The 15,264-nt window shown below is 40.0% G+C and overlaps 1 protein-coding gene across 2 annotated transcripts; it reads right to left on the bottom strand.

The window, feature by feature from the left end:
- Window positions 1-1,141: 1,141 nt before the first annotated feature.
- LOC117866251 (uncharacterized) lies at window positions 1,142-14,667 on the bottom strand. 2 transcript variants are annotated; one of them, XM_034750411.2, is made up of 14 exons: window positions 14,515-14,667; window positions 14,107-14,361; window positions 12,012-12,163; window positions 11,646-11,919; window positions 9,333-9,555; window positions 9,115-9,235; window positions 7,839-8,039; window positions 6,423-6,475; window positions 4,980-5,136; window positions 4,617-4,863; window positions 4,178-4,388; window positions 2,295-2,418; window positions 1,861-2,046; window positions 1,142-1,765 (listed from the first exon to the last, which is right to left on the bottom strand). In XM_034750411.2, the coding sequence occupies exons 2-14, from the start codon at window positions 14,324-14,326 to the stop codon at window positions 1,373-1,375; spliced, it is 2,562 nt and encodes an 853-aa protein (XP_034606302.1). In that variant the 5' UTR covers window positions 14,327-14,361; window positions 14,515-14,667; the 3' UTR covers window positions 1,142-1,372. The 2 variants fall into 2 exon arrangements, with proteins under 2 accessions (XP_034606302.1, XP_072151785.1); XM_072295684.1 differs by lacking the exons at window positions 12,012-12,163; window positions 14,515-14,667 and having other exon boundaries at window positions 14,107-14,229.
- Between the last annotated feature and the right edge of the window lie 597 nt (window positions 14,668-15,264).

The raw sequence follows: 15,264 nt of genomic DNA, 5'->3' as shown, positions 1-15,264 counted from the left end.
GGGTTTTCGGATTTGGTATAGGAATACATGGTCAGAAAATTGCCATTATTTGAAGGATGCAGGATTGAGGTGTTAACCGTTTTTCTAATGTTCCAATAAAATATTGTTTTCCACCTTTTCTAGGATCGGTTTAATCCGGTCCAACTCTGCATGGCGATCCGACTGATGTGAAAAATGGTCCGTAATTCTATTCGATGGCGACCTCACCGGCAGTACGTTGAGGCGTGAGCTTGTGCTCGCGTTGTGAAGACAGCTCGGCGAGAGTGCAGCCATCAGAGTGCAAGGAGCATTTTATTTTGGAGGTTCAGGTGCTGTGCAAGGATTGAAATGCGAAGGTATGGGCTTCCACCAACAGGGAAGCAGCAGCACTTCGATCTGACTCATTTCCGGTTCTCTTCCTGCTAGTTCTCAAATATCTTCTGTCTGAATTCTGGAACATACAAAACTCTATGCTCCTCGTATCTAGTACTCCGTAACTCCAGTTCAACTGTTTCTTTGATAGCGGTTCATGTCAAGTTAAGACAGTTGATCATCTCATACCCACAGTTGACACAGTAACATAATCTGTGGAAATGGCTGGTCAGAGCAGCAGGTACCTGCCGGCTGACCGTGTCGCCGTGTTGTGCATGAATGCGTTGAGCCGGTCACGCCATTCACGGCAGGGTTTCTGCTGCTCTAGTTCCACTCCTGGAGGGCTACTGGTTACTGCCACTACCTCCTCCACGTCCTCCTCGGCCTCTGCATCGCCACTGCCGCCATAGTCGCGCTCCTTCCGTCCAGCTTCCAACTACTGTTTCTTATATGGGACAAGAAACAGAATTTTGAGTATGAAGGTCATCTCTTTTAGCATGCTAGCTGAATTGCAAGTGCAAAGGCCAAGCCAGACTAGAAATGCAACTGTTCTTGTTGTAGAATTGGCCTCTGGATATCCATTCATCGGGCAGGGACCATCTTCTAGCCATAACCTATTCGTCAAATAAGCCATCTTTTCAGCAGTTCGAGACTATCGTTCGACTTCGTTTGCTATTCAGTTCAACTTTTAAAGCTTGCGGAGATAAGTCAATAATTATAATATGTTGGAGTTTATGAAATATTCTGGGATTTATTGCTATTAAAGTCATACATGCAAATCATTTGATGGTTCTGGGAAACATGAAATGCACTTCCATAATTGAGAAAATCAAAGTGACTCCGGGCAAGTTCACAAAAATCCCAGTAATGCATATTCAAGTATCTTACTCAGATGCACACTGGAATTTCAAAGAGCAAGTCCCCATCATTTTCGTAGGCCCTTTTGCTTCGTGCTAGACACTTGCACTCTTACATTGACTGGTGGTCTTACATCGTCCAACAGAGTAGGGAGTGAATGCAATCACTCAAGGAAAACAATCAAATCCACCTTATCGACCACTTTATCAGCAGTCTCTTCGTCGAACATGTCTTCAGTTATATCCTCAGCTGTAAGACTCTCATCCACTCTGGTGCTCTGCACATAGAACCGTGATGCACCATACTCGCATTGCTCTGGTGCCATCTCAAGTGCTTCCAATGCTATGGTGACACTGCACCTGGATCGCGGTCCAACGATACTTTTGCTTGGCTCTGTGTAGTACGGGAGTGAGCTCGAGGCTGTGATTCTGAAGGCGAAGGCATCGTCTGTATCATTGATCAGCTCAACCGAGCGTGTTATCGCCTTATTATGCTCAAACCGGAAATGAAGCTCAAGTGGCTCAATCTCAAGCATGTCCTCCGAGCAAGAATTTATCTGGGAGAGAAGATAGATATGGATTACCATGACGATGTACTCCTGCTTACTAAGATGCATGGCTTATGGAGCTCGATGCCAGCACACGAGTTTACCTGATCAAGCGTAGAAACATTGGCGTTAGTATCCAATTCGTTGAGTTCACCGACTATGTGGGATATAGGAGGTCTTTTGTTTGGGTCTTTTTGCAAGCAACTTTGCGCCAATTCCAGGCATTTCTTTATCTGTAGGCACCACAATGGACCTGATTTGCCCCACCTGTGTTTCCATCTCCGGAGTACCTGCCATTTCACAAAGACCGTTTAGGATAATATCTGAATGTGCCGGCGCAACAGGTTAGCAAATTGCAATGCGTGTGCAACAGTCCAGCGAACTGCTATGTGCATTGTGTAACAGTTCTGCTGTTCTCTTCTACTCGACACATTTATGTATTTTCCTCCTTGGACAATATGCCGGGCTTGTCGGTTTGTTACTCCAAATAACCCAAAATACACGCAACTGCAGGAAAGATAAGATAAATCACACTTACTGTAGTAAGACAGGGTGCCTCCTTACTTCCGGTCACCAACTCTCTGATTATGATACCCAAACTATAAATGTTTGCTTTAAATGACACACTGCCATTCAACATGCTCTCCGGAGCCGAATATTCTCTACATGGAAACACAAGTTTATGCACTAATATAATGACATTGACATAATGGAAGATAGTAAATGATACTGTAACAATCTAGCTAGTCAGCTGATTTCCGTAGAATTAATGGGAGTGCCAAGTAAACAAGAATTAATCTGATGTGGCACGAAAATTAAAGAGAAGAGAGAAGGAAAAATATGGAAACCGGGTGGCATGCAGGAAACTAGCTCGTCGCGCGGGCCAAGAGGAAAGAAAGCAGAAAAACGGGGTTGGGGGAGGTGCAGCGTTTCCTCCCCGCGATTCCCACGGCATGCCGATCTGCTGCGCCCGCGGCTCCGCCGCCATGCCCACCCTGCGTGCAAGCTCCTCCTGTGCGGATCGGAGCACCTGCCTGGTTGCCTGTTCCCTCTCGCCGGCGGTGCGAAGACCCCGTCTCACTCAACTCGCCCCGCGCGCTGCTTTAGCTCGGAGCCGCCCCAAATCCGAGATGCAGTGTTCGCAGCGGCGGATGAATCTCCCCTGCGGCTGGTCGTTCTTCCTTTTTTTTTCATCGGTGATGCTGCAACTTGTTCACGCTAAAAGAAACTCAGAGGCGCTAGAGATGGTGGAACTCCCTACCTCAGCAAGCGGCTTCGTGTTACGGGGGTGATACCCCTTGCTAAACTGCTAAAATTTAGCAACTTTTAGCAAAAAAATTTGCCAAACACTCTTGCTAAAGTTTGCTAAACTATGATTGCTAAACTTTAGCCCTTTAGCAAGTTTTTGGTTGCTAAACCTTGCTAAAAGGTGGGGTGGACACCCTTTGCCCCTCATTATTGCTCGTATGGGTAGCATTCATTAAGGGCAAACATGTCTTTATCCACCTCAATTAATGCTGTTTAGCAAAGGTATCCAAACAACCCTTGACTAAACTTTTAGCTGCTAAAGTTTAGCAAAGGTATCCAAACACCCCCTATATCTCACGTGGTAATTTATTACGGGCCCACGTATAGAAATCATGAGTTGAGGAGTGCAGTTTCTACAAGAAAAATTTGTCTGATATGGCAATTTAGACACTATCTCAAGACAGAACTGGTCTAAGGGCAGTAATGCTCCATGTGATGGTTTCCATGGCATTAATTACACAGGCACAAAATTGCTAGCATTTGTAAGAGCATGGGTTGAGTATTTATCAATGACAAACTAACATTGCATGACATTTTAGCAAGCATACCTGCTTAGCACGTTTTTCATTAAAAGGAGAACATTGCATGACATTCAACATGCTGCTCCGAAAACCTACAGTTGCCGTGTGCATGACTTTGAATTATGCAACTCAGAAGCCTTTGACTTTTATAGGGGTGTGAGTAGATGTATAAATTATGCATATTCAATGATTAAAAGAGATTTAATTTGTTCCTCCCAAGCACTAGAACACTCCAGGCACTTTGGTCTGGAGTGAAATAAAACCACGGAAACAAAGTTTTTCTTTTGTTTTGGAGAAATCACATAAGGGAAGTTTTGGACAGCAGAAGAGGCGTGACTGAGAACAACCAGACAACATTTCTGTCCATTGCTGGTCAGACCATTTGATATCAAACTCGTCAGTTTCCATGAAGTCAAATGACAAGGGCCTATGTTTGCAGTGGCAAGTCAATTTTCGCATTTGGAATGGCGAATCATAAACTCATGAAACCATCTTTTTTTTAATAATAACAGGAGCAGTGTAAATTCAAATATAGACGTGTAATCACTTATAAGTTATAACTCGATGATGGATATCTAAATGTGTAGCTTACCGCTGTTGATGATGGTTAGTGCTTGTCATTACAAGTTCTGATGATATACCAAATTCTGTGATCTTTGGAACCATAAAATCATCCAGTAGTATACATGCGGGTCTGAGATACATGTGAAAAATTGCCCTTTCCTTGTGAAGATAACGTAAACCCTCACAGATTCCCCTGATTATCTGATATCGTGTATGCCACTGAAGCCCCCTTAATTCATCTGCAGATGTGAAATAATAAGAAGAATAGTTGAAGCGTGAAATAATCTAATATTTTATTCATGCATGATGGTAGGGCATTTTTTTCTTCTATCACTTCTAATAAATCGACATTCGAATAAAACGAAGAACCGGATAAAGGGAAGATGACGAGATAAAGGAAATAGAATTATCATAAGAAAATGGAATTCTACACTTAGCTAGATACTTATATGTCTCTCCTATCGTACCAGAAAGATGCTTCTTAAGGCTTCCGTTGCTTAAATACTCAAAACAGAGCAATCTTTCCCTCTCATCGATGGTAATTTCTCCATCTTTTCCTACATTTTCTTCTTCTGCATAAGAACAGTTGCCTAGCAACCGTATTATATTTCCATGCTGAGCCATCGTCATGAGTTTAACCTCCTGATGAAAGATCTTATCGCTAATACTGAGGCTCCTAGAAAGCCTTGTCACAGCAACGATCCGCAGGATTCCCTGTTAAACTTCACTTATTAGAACGGCCACTATATTACCGATGAGCTTTAGATAGCTTTTTCTTTTCTGCTGTGAGGAAACTTGCAAAAGTGGTGCGACGAAAAGTTCATTTTTACCTTGAAAAAATCTCCAAGTTCATTGTGACCAATTTTTCGTTCATCAGAGAAATTTCTGGTGATGAACTGCAGAAGTGGATATGATATCTTACTCGGCTTCTGGCTTCCCTCAAGTATACGCTCCAGTATATTAAGATCATCAGATATGTCGACCATTCTAATCAAACAATATACTTTTAAAGTTAGAGCAATGAAAATTTATCTTGCTTGCTGGACAGAGCAAGGTTGTCAGGAGAACTGGGGCAAAGCTTGAAAAACATTATTATTTTTTTCAAGGAAAACCCATAAGACCCCAAAACTCAGTCATTAAGTACTGGTCCTCTAACACAGAAATTAGGACTGCTAATGGGTTGAAACCCGCCCCAAACCCACCCAACCCATAATAAATTAACTCATTCACCCCGCCCTGCTCCATAATTCTATTGTGTAAACCTAACCCAACCCGCCCCACAAATTGATATAACCTGTGGATTTGGTACATGAAGCAGTAAGTTTATACAAACCTCGTGTTCACACCTTAAAAGTTTAGAGAAATTATCTGAAATTTATTGCAGATTAATTAGTTTGACAGTCTGCTACTTTGTGCAAAGTAGTGCGGCTAGACTTACATGTGAGGGCTCCGGGTCAAGAGTCGAACCCTAAAACTAAAATCTTGTGTTCACACCTTCAAATTTTAAATAAATTGACCAAAATTTATTGCAGTTGAATTAGTCTGACAGTCCGCTACTTTGTACAAACCCATAAGTCCCCAAAACTCAGTCATTAAGTACTGGTCCTCTAACATAGAAAAGTAGAAATATAATAAATCAGCATTGATTCAGCATGCAAACATTAGCTGTATGGGACTATCAGTTGGGTTTTTAAACTAATTTCTGGCATGGCGTGCCAAATCAGTTGGATTTACACCAATTTGCTTTATATTTCTGGTATGGTAAATACTTCCTCCGTCCCAAAAAGAATGATATTTTAGGATTCAAAATCTATCCAAAAAGAATGATATTTTAGGATTTAAATCCTATGCATACATAATTTGGCGCATTGATCTCGTGCATGCATGATTCTATGGAAACATATTTTCTCCATTTTCTATATGCAAACTGAACTAATTAAGGGTACATGTGTCTTTTTCATTCACCCATAATCTGTTTGAAAAATCTCAGAAAATTATTATTTTTGGGACGGAGGGATTACCTGGTAACTTATTAGTTCAGAGTCAAACAGGGCAGTCATTTCCTGTTGGCTAAACTAATCAACTAATCCATAATCGACCAGCAAGACACAGAGACAGCTGGGTTACTATATCCGTCTGCGCCCTTAAGATAAATGGCACAAGCAACCACAAAGCTACAAGTTAAATGGACAATCTCTTAAAGTAAGGATAAAGCATCATAATGAAAAAAAAATGCACATTAGCTGTAGTCCACATGACTAGCATTAACGTACCTGCAATGCTCGCAAAGAGTTTGTGAGAACATTTTCTGGAATCTTTGCACAATCTACAGTCATAATACAAATGATAAGCGATCATTTTCATTTTATAAGGATTTTTACAATAGTTAGAAAAAAATGAGAACCGTCCATCAAGAGGAATTTGTATGGTGGATAAAGATAGGAGGTACCTAAGGTATAGTACCAAGAGGTACTAAACAGGTGGGATTAAGTACCAAAAATACTGGTACCTAAATTAATTTGATTTTTTAATTATCTTCCTCAGATCAAATGCTAGCAAAAGTTTAAAGAAAAGTACCTGAAAGTACCCACCGGTAAATCACAAAATCAATCCAGTTAAACATATTATTTAACTTCTAGAACCAACTGTGCATGCCGATGCACGTGGTATTTGTGAACTTAATTACTATTCCAGTACTAGATTTAGGGGCTGTTTGGATACGAGGTGCTAAACTTTAACAGTGTCACATCGGATGTTCGGATGCTAATTAGGAGGACTAAACATGAGCTAATTATAAAACTAATTGCAGAACCTTGTGCTAATTCGCGAGACGAATCTATTAAGTCTAATTAATCCATCATTAGCAAATGGTTACTGTAGCACCACATTGTCAAATCATGGACTAATTAGGCTTAATAGATTCGTCTCGCGAATTATACTCCATCTGTGCAATTAGTTTTGTAATTAGCTTATGTTTAGTACTCCTAATTAGCATCCAAACATCCGATGTGACAGGTGTTAAACTTTAACAGGTGTTTCCCAAACACCCCCTTAGTTTTTAGTAGCACCTGACATTGCAAAGGATCTCGTTGATATATAATCCGAATTTTGTTGATGCCAAAGCTGAGTGCTGTACATGGTTCGACTTTTTATGATATATGGAAGGGAAATTCAAGGGTACAAGTTCCATCATTCAAACATACACCGAAAAGAAATTAAAATATACAACTTCCATCATTCAAACAAATGGAAAGAAATATCCCTTCATCGGCATGTAACTTGTTAGCATGTACTTTTATCTGAACTCAGTTCCTAACAAATGTTTTGATGTTCGTTTAATATGCAACATTATAAATAATGCAATATTCCTCTCGATTAGTTTAAAGGAGGTGTTTTGTGTCAATAATGCTTTTGGTTTGAGTACATAAATTTAAATGTACTAGTATCACCGTACCAGTTGTAGCATCTAAACCTGTACGTATTCTTTTTGTGAAGAATCTAAACCAGTATTTACTCGGGAGTATTTGGTATTTGGAATTTTTCAGTATCATGTACGTACTATATTGAGGTTTAAGGTGCGATACAGTACAGTTGACACAAGGAACGAGTGGAATATGTACTCAAAGGATCCATGTGTAAATTGATCATGAAATGAAAATATATTGCATCTTTGACTTGAGTGATCATACCTGCCGTAATGAAAACGGTGGATCAGTTCTTAGCCTATTAAAAAACGAAGGAACCTTTTGAGTCATGGCTTCTGTCTGGTTAAGCATAACGATTATGTCACACGCAGTAGGTCTTTTACTTGGGTCATGGTGAACACAAATTTGTGCTATTTCAATGCATCTGTCCATTAGTTTGCAGCCTCCATCTAATGATTCGTGCCACTGCAAAAATTCAAAAAATACAGTAAGGATGACAGTATCTAATGTTCGAAGCATGTTAATACAGGATGTCTGACGAGAACATATTAATACATGTTAATGCACCTGGTTTCAGAAAGAGGAAGGAGAAGAGGATAGACAGGTGTGCGTGCGTGTGTGTGAGAGAGAGAGAGGTGAATTTATTATGGGCCCATAGTAAGAAACGATGGGTCGGAGAGGCGGTGTCCCATCCATAGGTGGTTTATTGTTCACATGGTGACATAGACACTGCCTATGGAAACTCTAGGTTGGGACTACCCGAACAATTGCAAGAGACAATTTCTTGACTAGGCACAAGAATGGCAGTGATTGGTTGGGCGGATGGATATAGTGTCAACTAGAGGGACTTGGTATTATTGTTAAATTACACTCAATTGCATAATTTCACTTTCTCATGCTTCCCTTGTTAATGCTCCAAACATATTTGAGGCAAGGTTCCTTCCAAGCACTGTATTGTATCATCTCTCTATTCTAGTTGGAGTGTCTCCTTACATAATGTGTGCTCAAACCAAGCCACCTCACACAATACCTCAGCACTGTACTGTTTCCTTCCCAAGGGGGTTGTAGGGTCATGTCATTTATTTTCGGGTTGTGGTATGAACCAGTTCAATAGTGATAAAATGCATTGCATGAGGCACCCTATCCAGGCCCGCGCTTGTTTTCTACTGCCGAAGCTCCCATGTCACATTTCTCAATATTCCGCTTGCTTTCCCCCTACTTTAATTTCTAATTTTGGTCCTCCCCTCCTCATCTGGGCCACTGCCACTTTTATCCCTCAGCTCTAACATGCAACCAAAGTTGTTTAACTCCTAGCTTTTTTCCAATTTTTTCATACAATCTGTGATTTGGAAATATTATGTGGTAACTTTTTTTGTGAAGTTTTGTGCAGTCAATTTAATAGCTGAAACATTTGAGCTGTAATTCGACTATTGTTTAGTTTAAATGATTCTTATATATTTTAACTTTTAGGTGAAAATTTTGACATGATGTTTTTTGAAAGGAATGTTGCTTTCGAAGAAGTACTACCGGTTCTCCTTACATTTTCAACAATAACCTCGTTATTCCCCGTAAGTAGTCTTATCATGATAATACCCAAACTGTATATATCTGACTTGCATGATATTTGTTTGTTGTCTATCATTTCTGGTGCAATGTATCCCCTGCAGGCAATAAGAAGGTTTCAAGTATAATGAAAAAAGGCTGATTGTACAGATCTGGTTTCAAGATAAACGTTGAGGTTTCAAGACGAGTGCTTACCTAGTTCCTTTAACATCCGTAGCCAATATTGTGGATTTTTTTTCGTCATTGCACCTTGACAAACCAAAATCTGTAATTTTTGGCTCCATGTCAGCACCCAGCAGCACATTTGCAGGTTTGAGATCCAAATGATAAATGTGTGCTTTCTGGAGATAGTCCAGAGCCTCACAAACTCCCTTTATTATTCGATAACGCATGTTCCATTGAAATCCATCGAACTTTTCTGTAGATTGTACACAAAAGAGCATTCAAATTAATGCGTTCATCGTGAATATCACAAAAGAAAACGAGTTCATTGTGAAGGAAGCTTCAATATGCGCAACGTTTGGATGATGATCAGTACATGCAAATTTAGTTAGGTTCCATTACACATTTTATGCGCAATTGCACATAGCAGGACTACAATTCTAAATTAGAATCCCATTTATATTTTTATGAGGAGAATCCCACTTATATTAGTAGATGATTTGAGCATAGGCTCAAAATTAGGGAAACCATTCAAAAGAGCATGAATTTATTCACATTAATGTTTTCTAGTCTAGCACTTATTTTGGAGCAAGAGATCATCTTTTAACAATCCGTGTAAGCTAGCTACAAGGTGCTCATTGCAAGATTTTGCTTAGGGAAATTTGTCTATTGAGACAGTAAAAGAGTGTAGTTTTGGCCCCCTCTTTTAAGGTTAAAGTTGGCTTTATTCATATACTCAGAAGCGTAAAAACAACAGAACAGGGAAGAGCAAGAGCCTCTGCAACATCTGGTTTGGACTTTGGACACTACATTCATCAATTTTGCATGGTGAGCACCATGATTTTGTGGTTTTTTCCACAGGGAATACCACACTAAATTCAATAATCAATTTTAATATATAGCAGAGAGAATAATTAAAAAAATAAAACCAATGTCCATGACCCTTTCTTGCCCTGCTTGGAGTCCATCATCCCTCATCCTCCATTTACACTCCATCCTGTCTTTCTTCATTAGATTATGTCTCCCTCCTTGATGTCCTCCTTGGTAGCAGCTTGTCCCACCGACACAAGCTTGATGCCCTTGAGATGACACTTAACACCCTCCTCCCTGTCCTAAATTTTCACGACCTGTCTCGCCATCATCGCCTTCTTTTGGTCCAGGAATCCCATTATGTGTGTAGGCCCTTGTAAAGGCATGCATGCACAATGTTGACCGTTCCTGTGTTCTGTCTTTTTTTCAATCACAGTAGGGCCCATGAACAACCTTATTTCCTCACCTGCTATACCTATTTCCCTTTTACATTCTCTCCCTCCCTCCCTTCCTCTCTCTCTCTCTCCCTTCCTCCCTCCCTCCCTCCCTCCAGCTCCCTCCCTATACCACGATGTGGCGTCAAAGCGATGGCAGGTGAGGGAAGGACCTCGACCGCATCAAAGCTCCTCGGAGCGGTAGAGGCAAAGCTAAACAAGGTGGATCTATTTGTGGTGTTGCAGCGGCAGATAGCATAATTTCTACAGAACGGCTGACCGTGTGAAGCAGCAGCCTAGTGACAAAGTAACACATGGCATGGAGTCAGCGAACAAAGCGAAACAGAGAACCCACGGTTTTCTTGTAGTGATCAATAGGAGATGCAATGTGTTGTAGGCTACTACTTAATGTAATTTGTGGTGGGTCTATTTGTGGTGTTGGGGAACAAGGAACTTATTAGTCATCCTGACTGAAAATTAACTTTTGTCATTAAAGATATTGACAGACCATAAAAGACTTAATGCCTATATGACAATATACCTACCACTGGGGAGGGTATGGGCAACCCCACTCTTGTTCACACTCAAATCCATATAATTATTATTCACTTCTTACCCTCCCCAATTTCACCCATATCCAATGGATAATTAACTTTGTGCTACATATATATACATATATTATTCACTTCTTACCCTCCCCATTTCTAATGGGTACATAATTTTCTACCCCTCCCCATTTGAAGTGGGTGTGGATTTAGGGAGAGGGTGTGGATACCCATTGGCAGGTACATAGGATAGTTATCTTTTGTGCGGCTAATAGATTTTATGGTTACATATTAGTAGGTCCATGACCAATATAGCTACTAAAATTTTCCAGTTGAAGGCTGTGTTAAACAGCTTACTTAATGCACTGGATTTAAAATTTGAGTTATATATATATATATATATATATATATATATAGATATATATAGATATCAGCTGTCTATATTGTTACAAATTATATGGTAGAACTTCTAAATTAACCACACCTCACATGACAGGCAGGTAAAAGAATGATGTCATGAATACAATGGTAGGGAGATAATGTAGCAAACTTTATACCTTCAAGGTAATGGTGAAGGTCTCCATTCGGTACATACTCAAAGCAAAGGAACCTGTGTATGTTCTCAGCAATAACTGTTTTTTTTCTGTCTACTTCCATCACTTCCCCTTGTATATCTGCACAATAGCCTAAAAATTTTACAATATTTTTGTGCTTTACCCTCTTCAGACAGTTGACTTCATCCAAAAATAGCTTATCAGAAAAATCGTCCCATGTGGTAACCTTCTTCACAGCAACCATCCCATTTTGAAGACCTCCGTATTTTAGCATGCCCTGTAAGTATTGACACATCAACATTGTTCCCATGGGCAAGCAAATGAATGAAAGCTTATTAGTTGTGAGGCAATCAATTACTAATATCATACCAGGTAAACCACACCAAAGCCACCATTACCGATCACTTCAGCAAAATTTTTGGTAATAGATTTTATAACTGCATAAGGTATGCTGATGGGTCCTGCACTTGCATCACTAAGTCTGCGCTCCACGTCTTCAACGTAACTTGCTTGCCTCATTTCTACATATAAGAGACAAAATACAGTGGAATAAATCTCGCTGCAACTTTTCTCTTTCCATGTAAAAAAGCATAATGGACTCGATCTGTATGGTGAAGGATATATGACTTACTTAGAAATACATAAGTCACAATCTCTAACAAGCAACTGTTATTGTATTTAGTAAACTGAATTGTGTCCGCAGGCAGTAAGTATCTTCTAATTTTACAGCATATGGGAAACATTGTACTGCCAACGATATAGAAAAGGACATATGGCTTTTTTTACTTGTTTAAATCCAAGGACATTCTGAACGACCTTGTTTTTTATTTATTCTTATAAACATGTGTGTTATAGATTATTTGGCAATCGTAAATTTCATTTGTAGTATATTTTAATTAATTTTATCAGAATCCAATAGCAGAGAGATAATGTGATGACGCAGTGGCTCCCCTCGTGCTTTGTTGGACTTCTATGTTAATAGAGACAAAAGAGAATATTGGTCAAATTGCCTCTTCTAAAAATTTAAACAGAGTAAACTTTATCTTGCCAATCTAGATAGGTTTCTAGATAGTGGACGATCTTAAGGAAACGGTCAACCAAATACTAAGGGGGTGTTTGGATATCAGGTGCTAAACTTTAGACGTGTCACATCGGATGTTCGGATGCTAATTAGGAGGACTAAACATGAGCTAATTATAAAATTAATTACACAGATGGAGTCTCACGAATTAGACTCCATCTGTGTATTAGTTTGGTAATTAGACTATGTTTAATACTTCTAATTAGTATCCAAACATCCGATGTGATAGGGGCTAAAGTTTAGCACGCGAGAGCCAAACAGCCCTAAAACATCATGTACTTCCAAACACAGAGAGCATTTCTTAGGGTAGTAATGTGCCCTGGTATACATTGATAACGAAGGGCTTGTTGTGAATTTTTTTAGGGCCAAATAGATATCATCATCCTTAATATGATGCTTAGGACAAGTTAATTATCTCAAAATGAACTGATTAGCTTGTACTAATAAATATTATATATTTAAGAACGGAGGGAGTTAAAATGTCTAGAACAATTGTATTTCAAACATAATTTTGATGTTTCCTTAGGAAAAAGAGCCCGGATCTGTAGCCTTTTGGATCAAAAGATTCCCTGCATGGAAACCTAGAAGGATTTTCTACGTTCCTGTAAAATCTCATATTCCCTGGAAGGGTAATTTTGTACATGTTAAGTGGAAGATGGGAAGCTCCGTCGAAACAAGCTGCTCGTGATCGACTACCTACTTTAATAATCGATATAAAATTAAAAATTGGCATTAAACATATCAATTGTAGATCTCAAAAATTTTAAGAACGGATAATCGTGAAAACAGCATTAACAAGGGATTCAAGAGAACATGTACAAAGTGTAAAAACAGGAGCGGGATATATCAGTCCGAAAGAATGCAGCAAACAGCTGGAGCTTCTAAAACGTCCTAACCTATGCTACGCTTGAAGATCTGGAGTTAGAGGGAAGCGAAGGGCTGGAGAGCAAGAAGAGATAGGTGATGGTGCTGGCTGTTGACTCTGATTAGCTGATCGGCCCTCTCTCTTCTTTATCTTTTCGAAAAAAATTGAACAATTTATCTTTTCAAGCGTTTATTTGGGCCACTAGGAAGGTTAAGCTCTCTTCTCGATACTCCAGCATGTCCCCGTTTTCGAAAGTTTCAAGATTACCCCCCCCCCCCCCCCCCCCCCCCCCCCCCCCGCCCGAAGAAATGTAGTCCAGCTAATTTCTTTTCTATACGAAATTTATAGTTTGCTTCAGTAACAGCAGCTCTTCCAGTCTTCCTGATTTCATAGCAGTCAAAGCTGATTGCACTTCATCACTATTTCTACCCAGATTAATATCACAACTTAACGCGATGTCTTCTAAAAATCATCATCACAAAAGACAGCAAAGAGATTGCTTCGTATGTGACTCATACCTGACCTGTCCATGGCTGTACGCTGAGGAACTATGGAACTTTTCCTTGCAGCAACAACAGGGTTGTGGTGTCTCGTTTTGATCCTCTTCCTTCTTTCGGACTTGAAAGCCTCCCGTTCCTTGCTAACATCACGGATGACCAGTGTTGTGGTGTCTCGTTTTGATGCTCTTCTTTCACCCGCTTCTTCCATCTCAGTATCCAAAGCTGACTTATCTTTCATCGTTTCCCCCCCATTTTGACTATAATCGGTTGATTCTGGGACATTATATCATGAAAACAGAGTTAATTAACAAGGGATTGGAAAGAACATGTACAAAGTGCAAATACAAATTCCAGATGGATTCGATGAAGAGATGAGCTTCTAGAAATTGAAGTAAGAGATGAGCTTCTAGAAATTGAAGTACTGACCTGTGCTGGGCTTGAAGACCTGGATCTGAAGACTGGAGGGACGCGAAGAAGTTGCTCCACCCCCTAGCTAAAGGACGGTGCTGACTGTTGACAATTATATTTGATTCGTCGTCCTATCTTTTCTGAGTTTTTTTATATGGTGTCATTGGAGTTTTTTTATATGGTGTCATTGGAGTTTTTTTTATATGAGTTATGTTTCTCCGGATGCTGATTGGTTGGCGGTGCGTGGGCATGTGATTGCCCGAGCGTTGGCAGTTCTCCGGGGCTGTTTGGATCCTGAAGCTAAAATTTAGTCCGTGTCACATCGGATATTCGGATGCTAATTAGAAGGACTAAACATGAGCTAATTACAAAACTAATTGCAGAACCCCTAGGCTAAATCACGAGACAAATCTATTAAGCCTAATCAATCCATCATTAGCGAATATTTACTGTAGCACTATATTGTCAAATCATGGACTAATTAGATTTAATGGATTCATCTCGCGATTTAACCTAGAGGTTGTGAAATTAATTTTATAATTATTCTACATTTAATACATCTAATTTATGTCCAAACATTCAATACGATAGGGGTTAGTTTAGTTCGGATCCAAACACCCTGAAGTTATCGGTCGGGCCCTGCTGCCACCAACCAAGCTACCAGTGGACAAAACCTCTCGACCTCGAAGGGTGCTCGTCATGTGCTAGTTCGGCTCATGTGGACCACTCCGCAACATGCGCTGCCTGCTGCCCTGGCCCCCAGCTGAG

This window comes from Setaria viridis, chromosome 8 (genome assembly GCF_005286985.2).
Source record: "Setaria viridis chromosome 8, Setaria_viridis_v4.0, whole genome shotgun sequence".
NCBI classification, from domain to species: domain Eukaryota; kingdom Viridiplantae; phylum Streptophyta; class Magnoliopsida; order Poales; family Poaceae; genus Setaria; species Setaria viridis.
Note: the sequence above shows the minus strand (reverse complement) of the source record. Positions and strands in the feature narration are given on the sequence as shown.

Coding starts and splice junctions, on each gene's coding strand:
- LOC117866251 (XM_034750411.2), bottom strand. CDS start 14,326: ATGAAAGATAAGTCAGCTTTGGATACTGAGATGGAAGAAGCGGGTGAA. Junction 12,164..14,106: donor TACAGCCATGGACAGGTCAG/GTATGAGTCACA, acceptor TCTTATATGTAG/AAATGAGGCAAGCAAGTTAC. Junction 2,419..4,177: donor ACTAACCATCATCAACAGCG/GTAAGCTACACA, acceptor GTTTCCATGTAG/AGAATATTCGGCTCCGGAGA.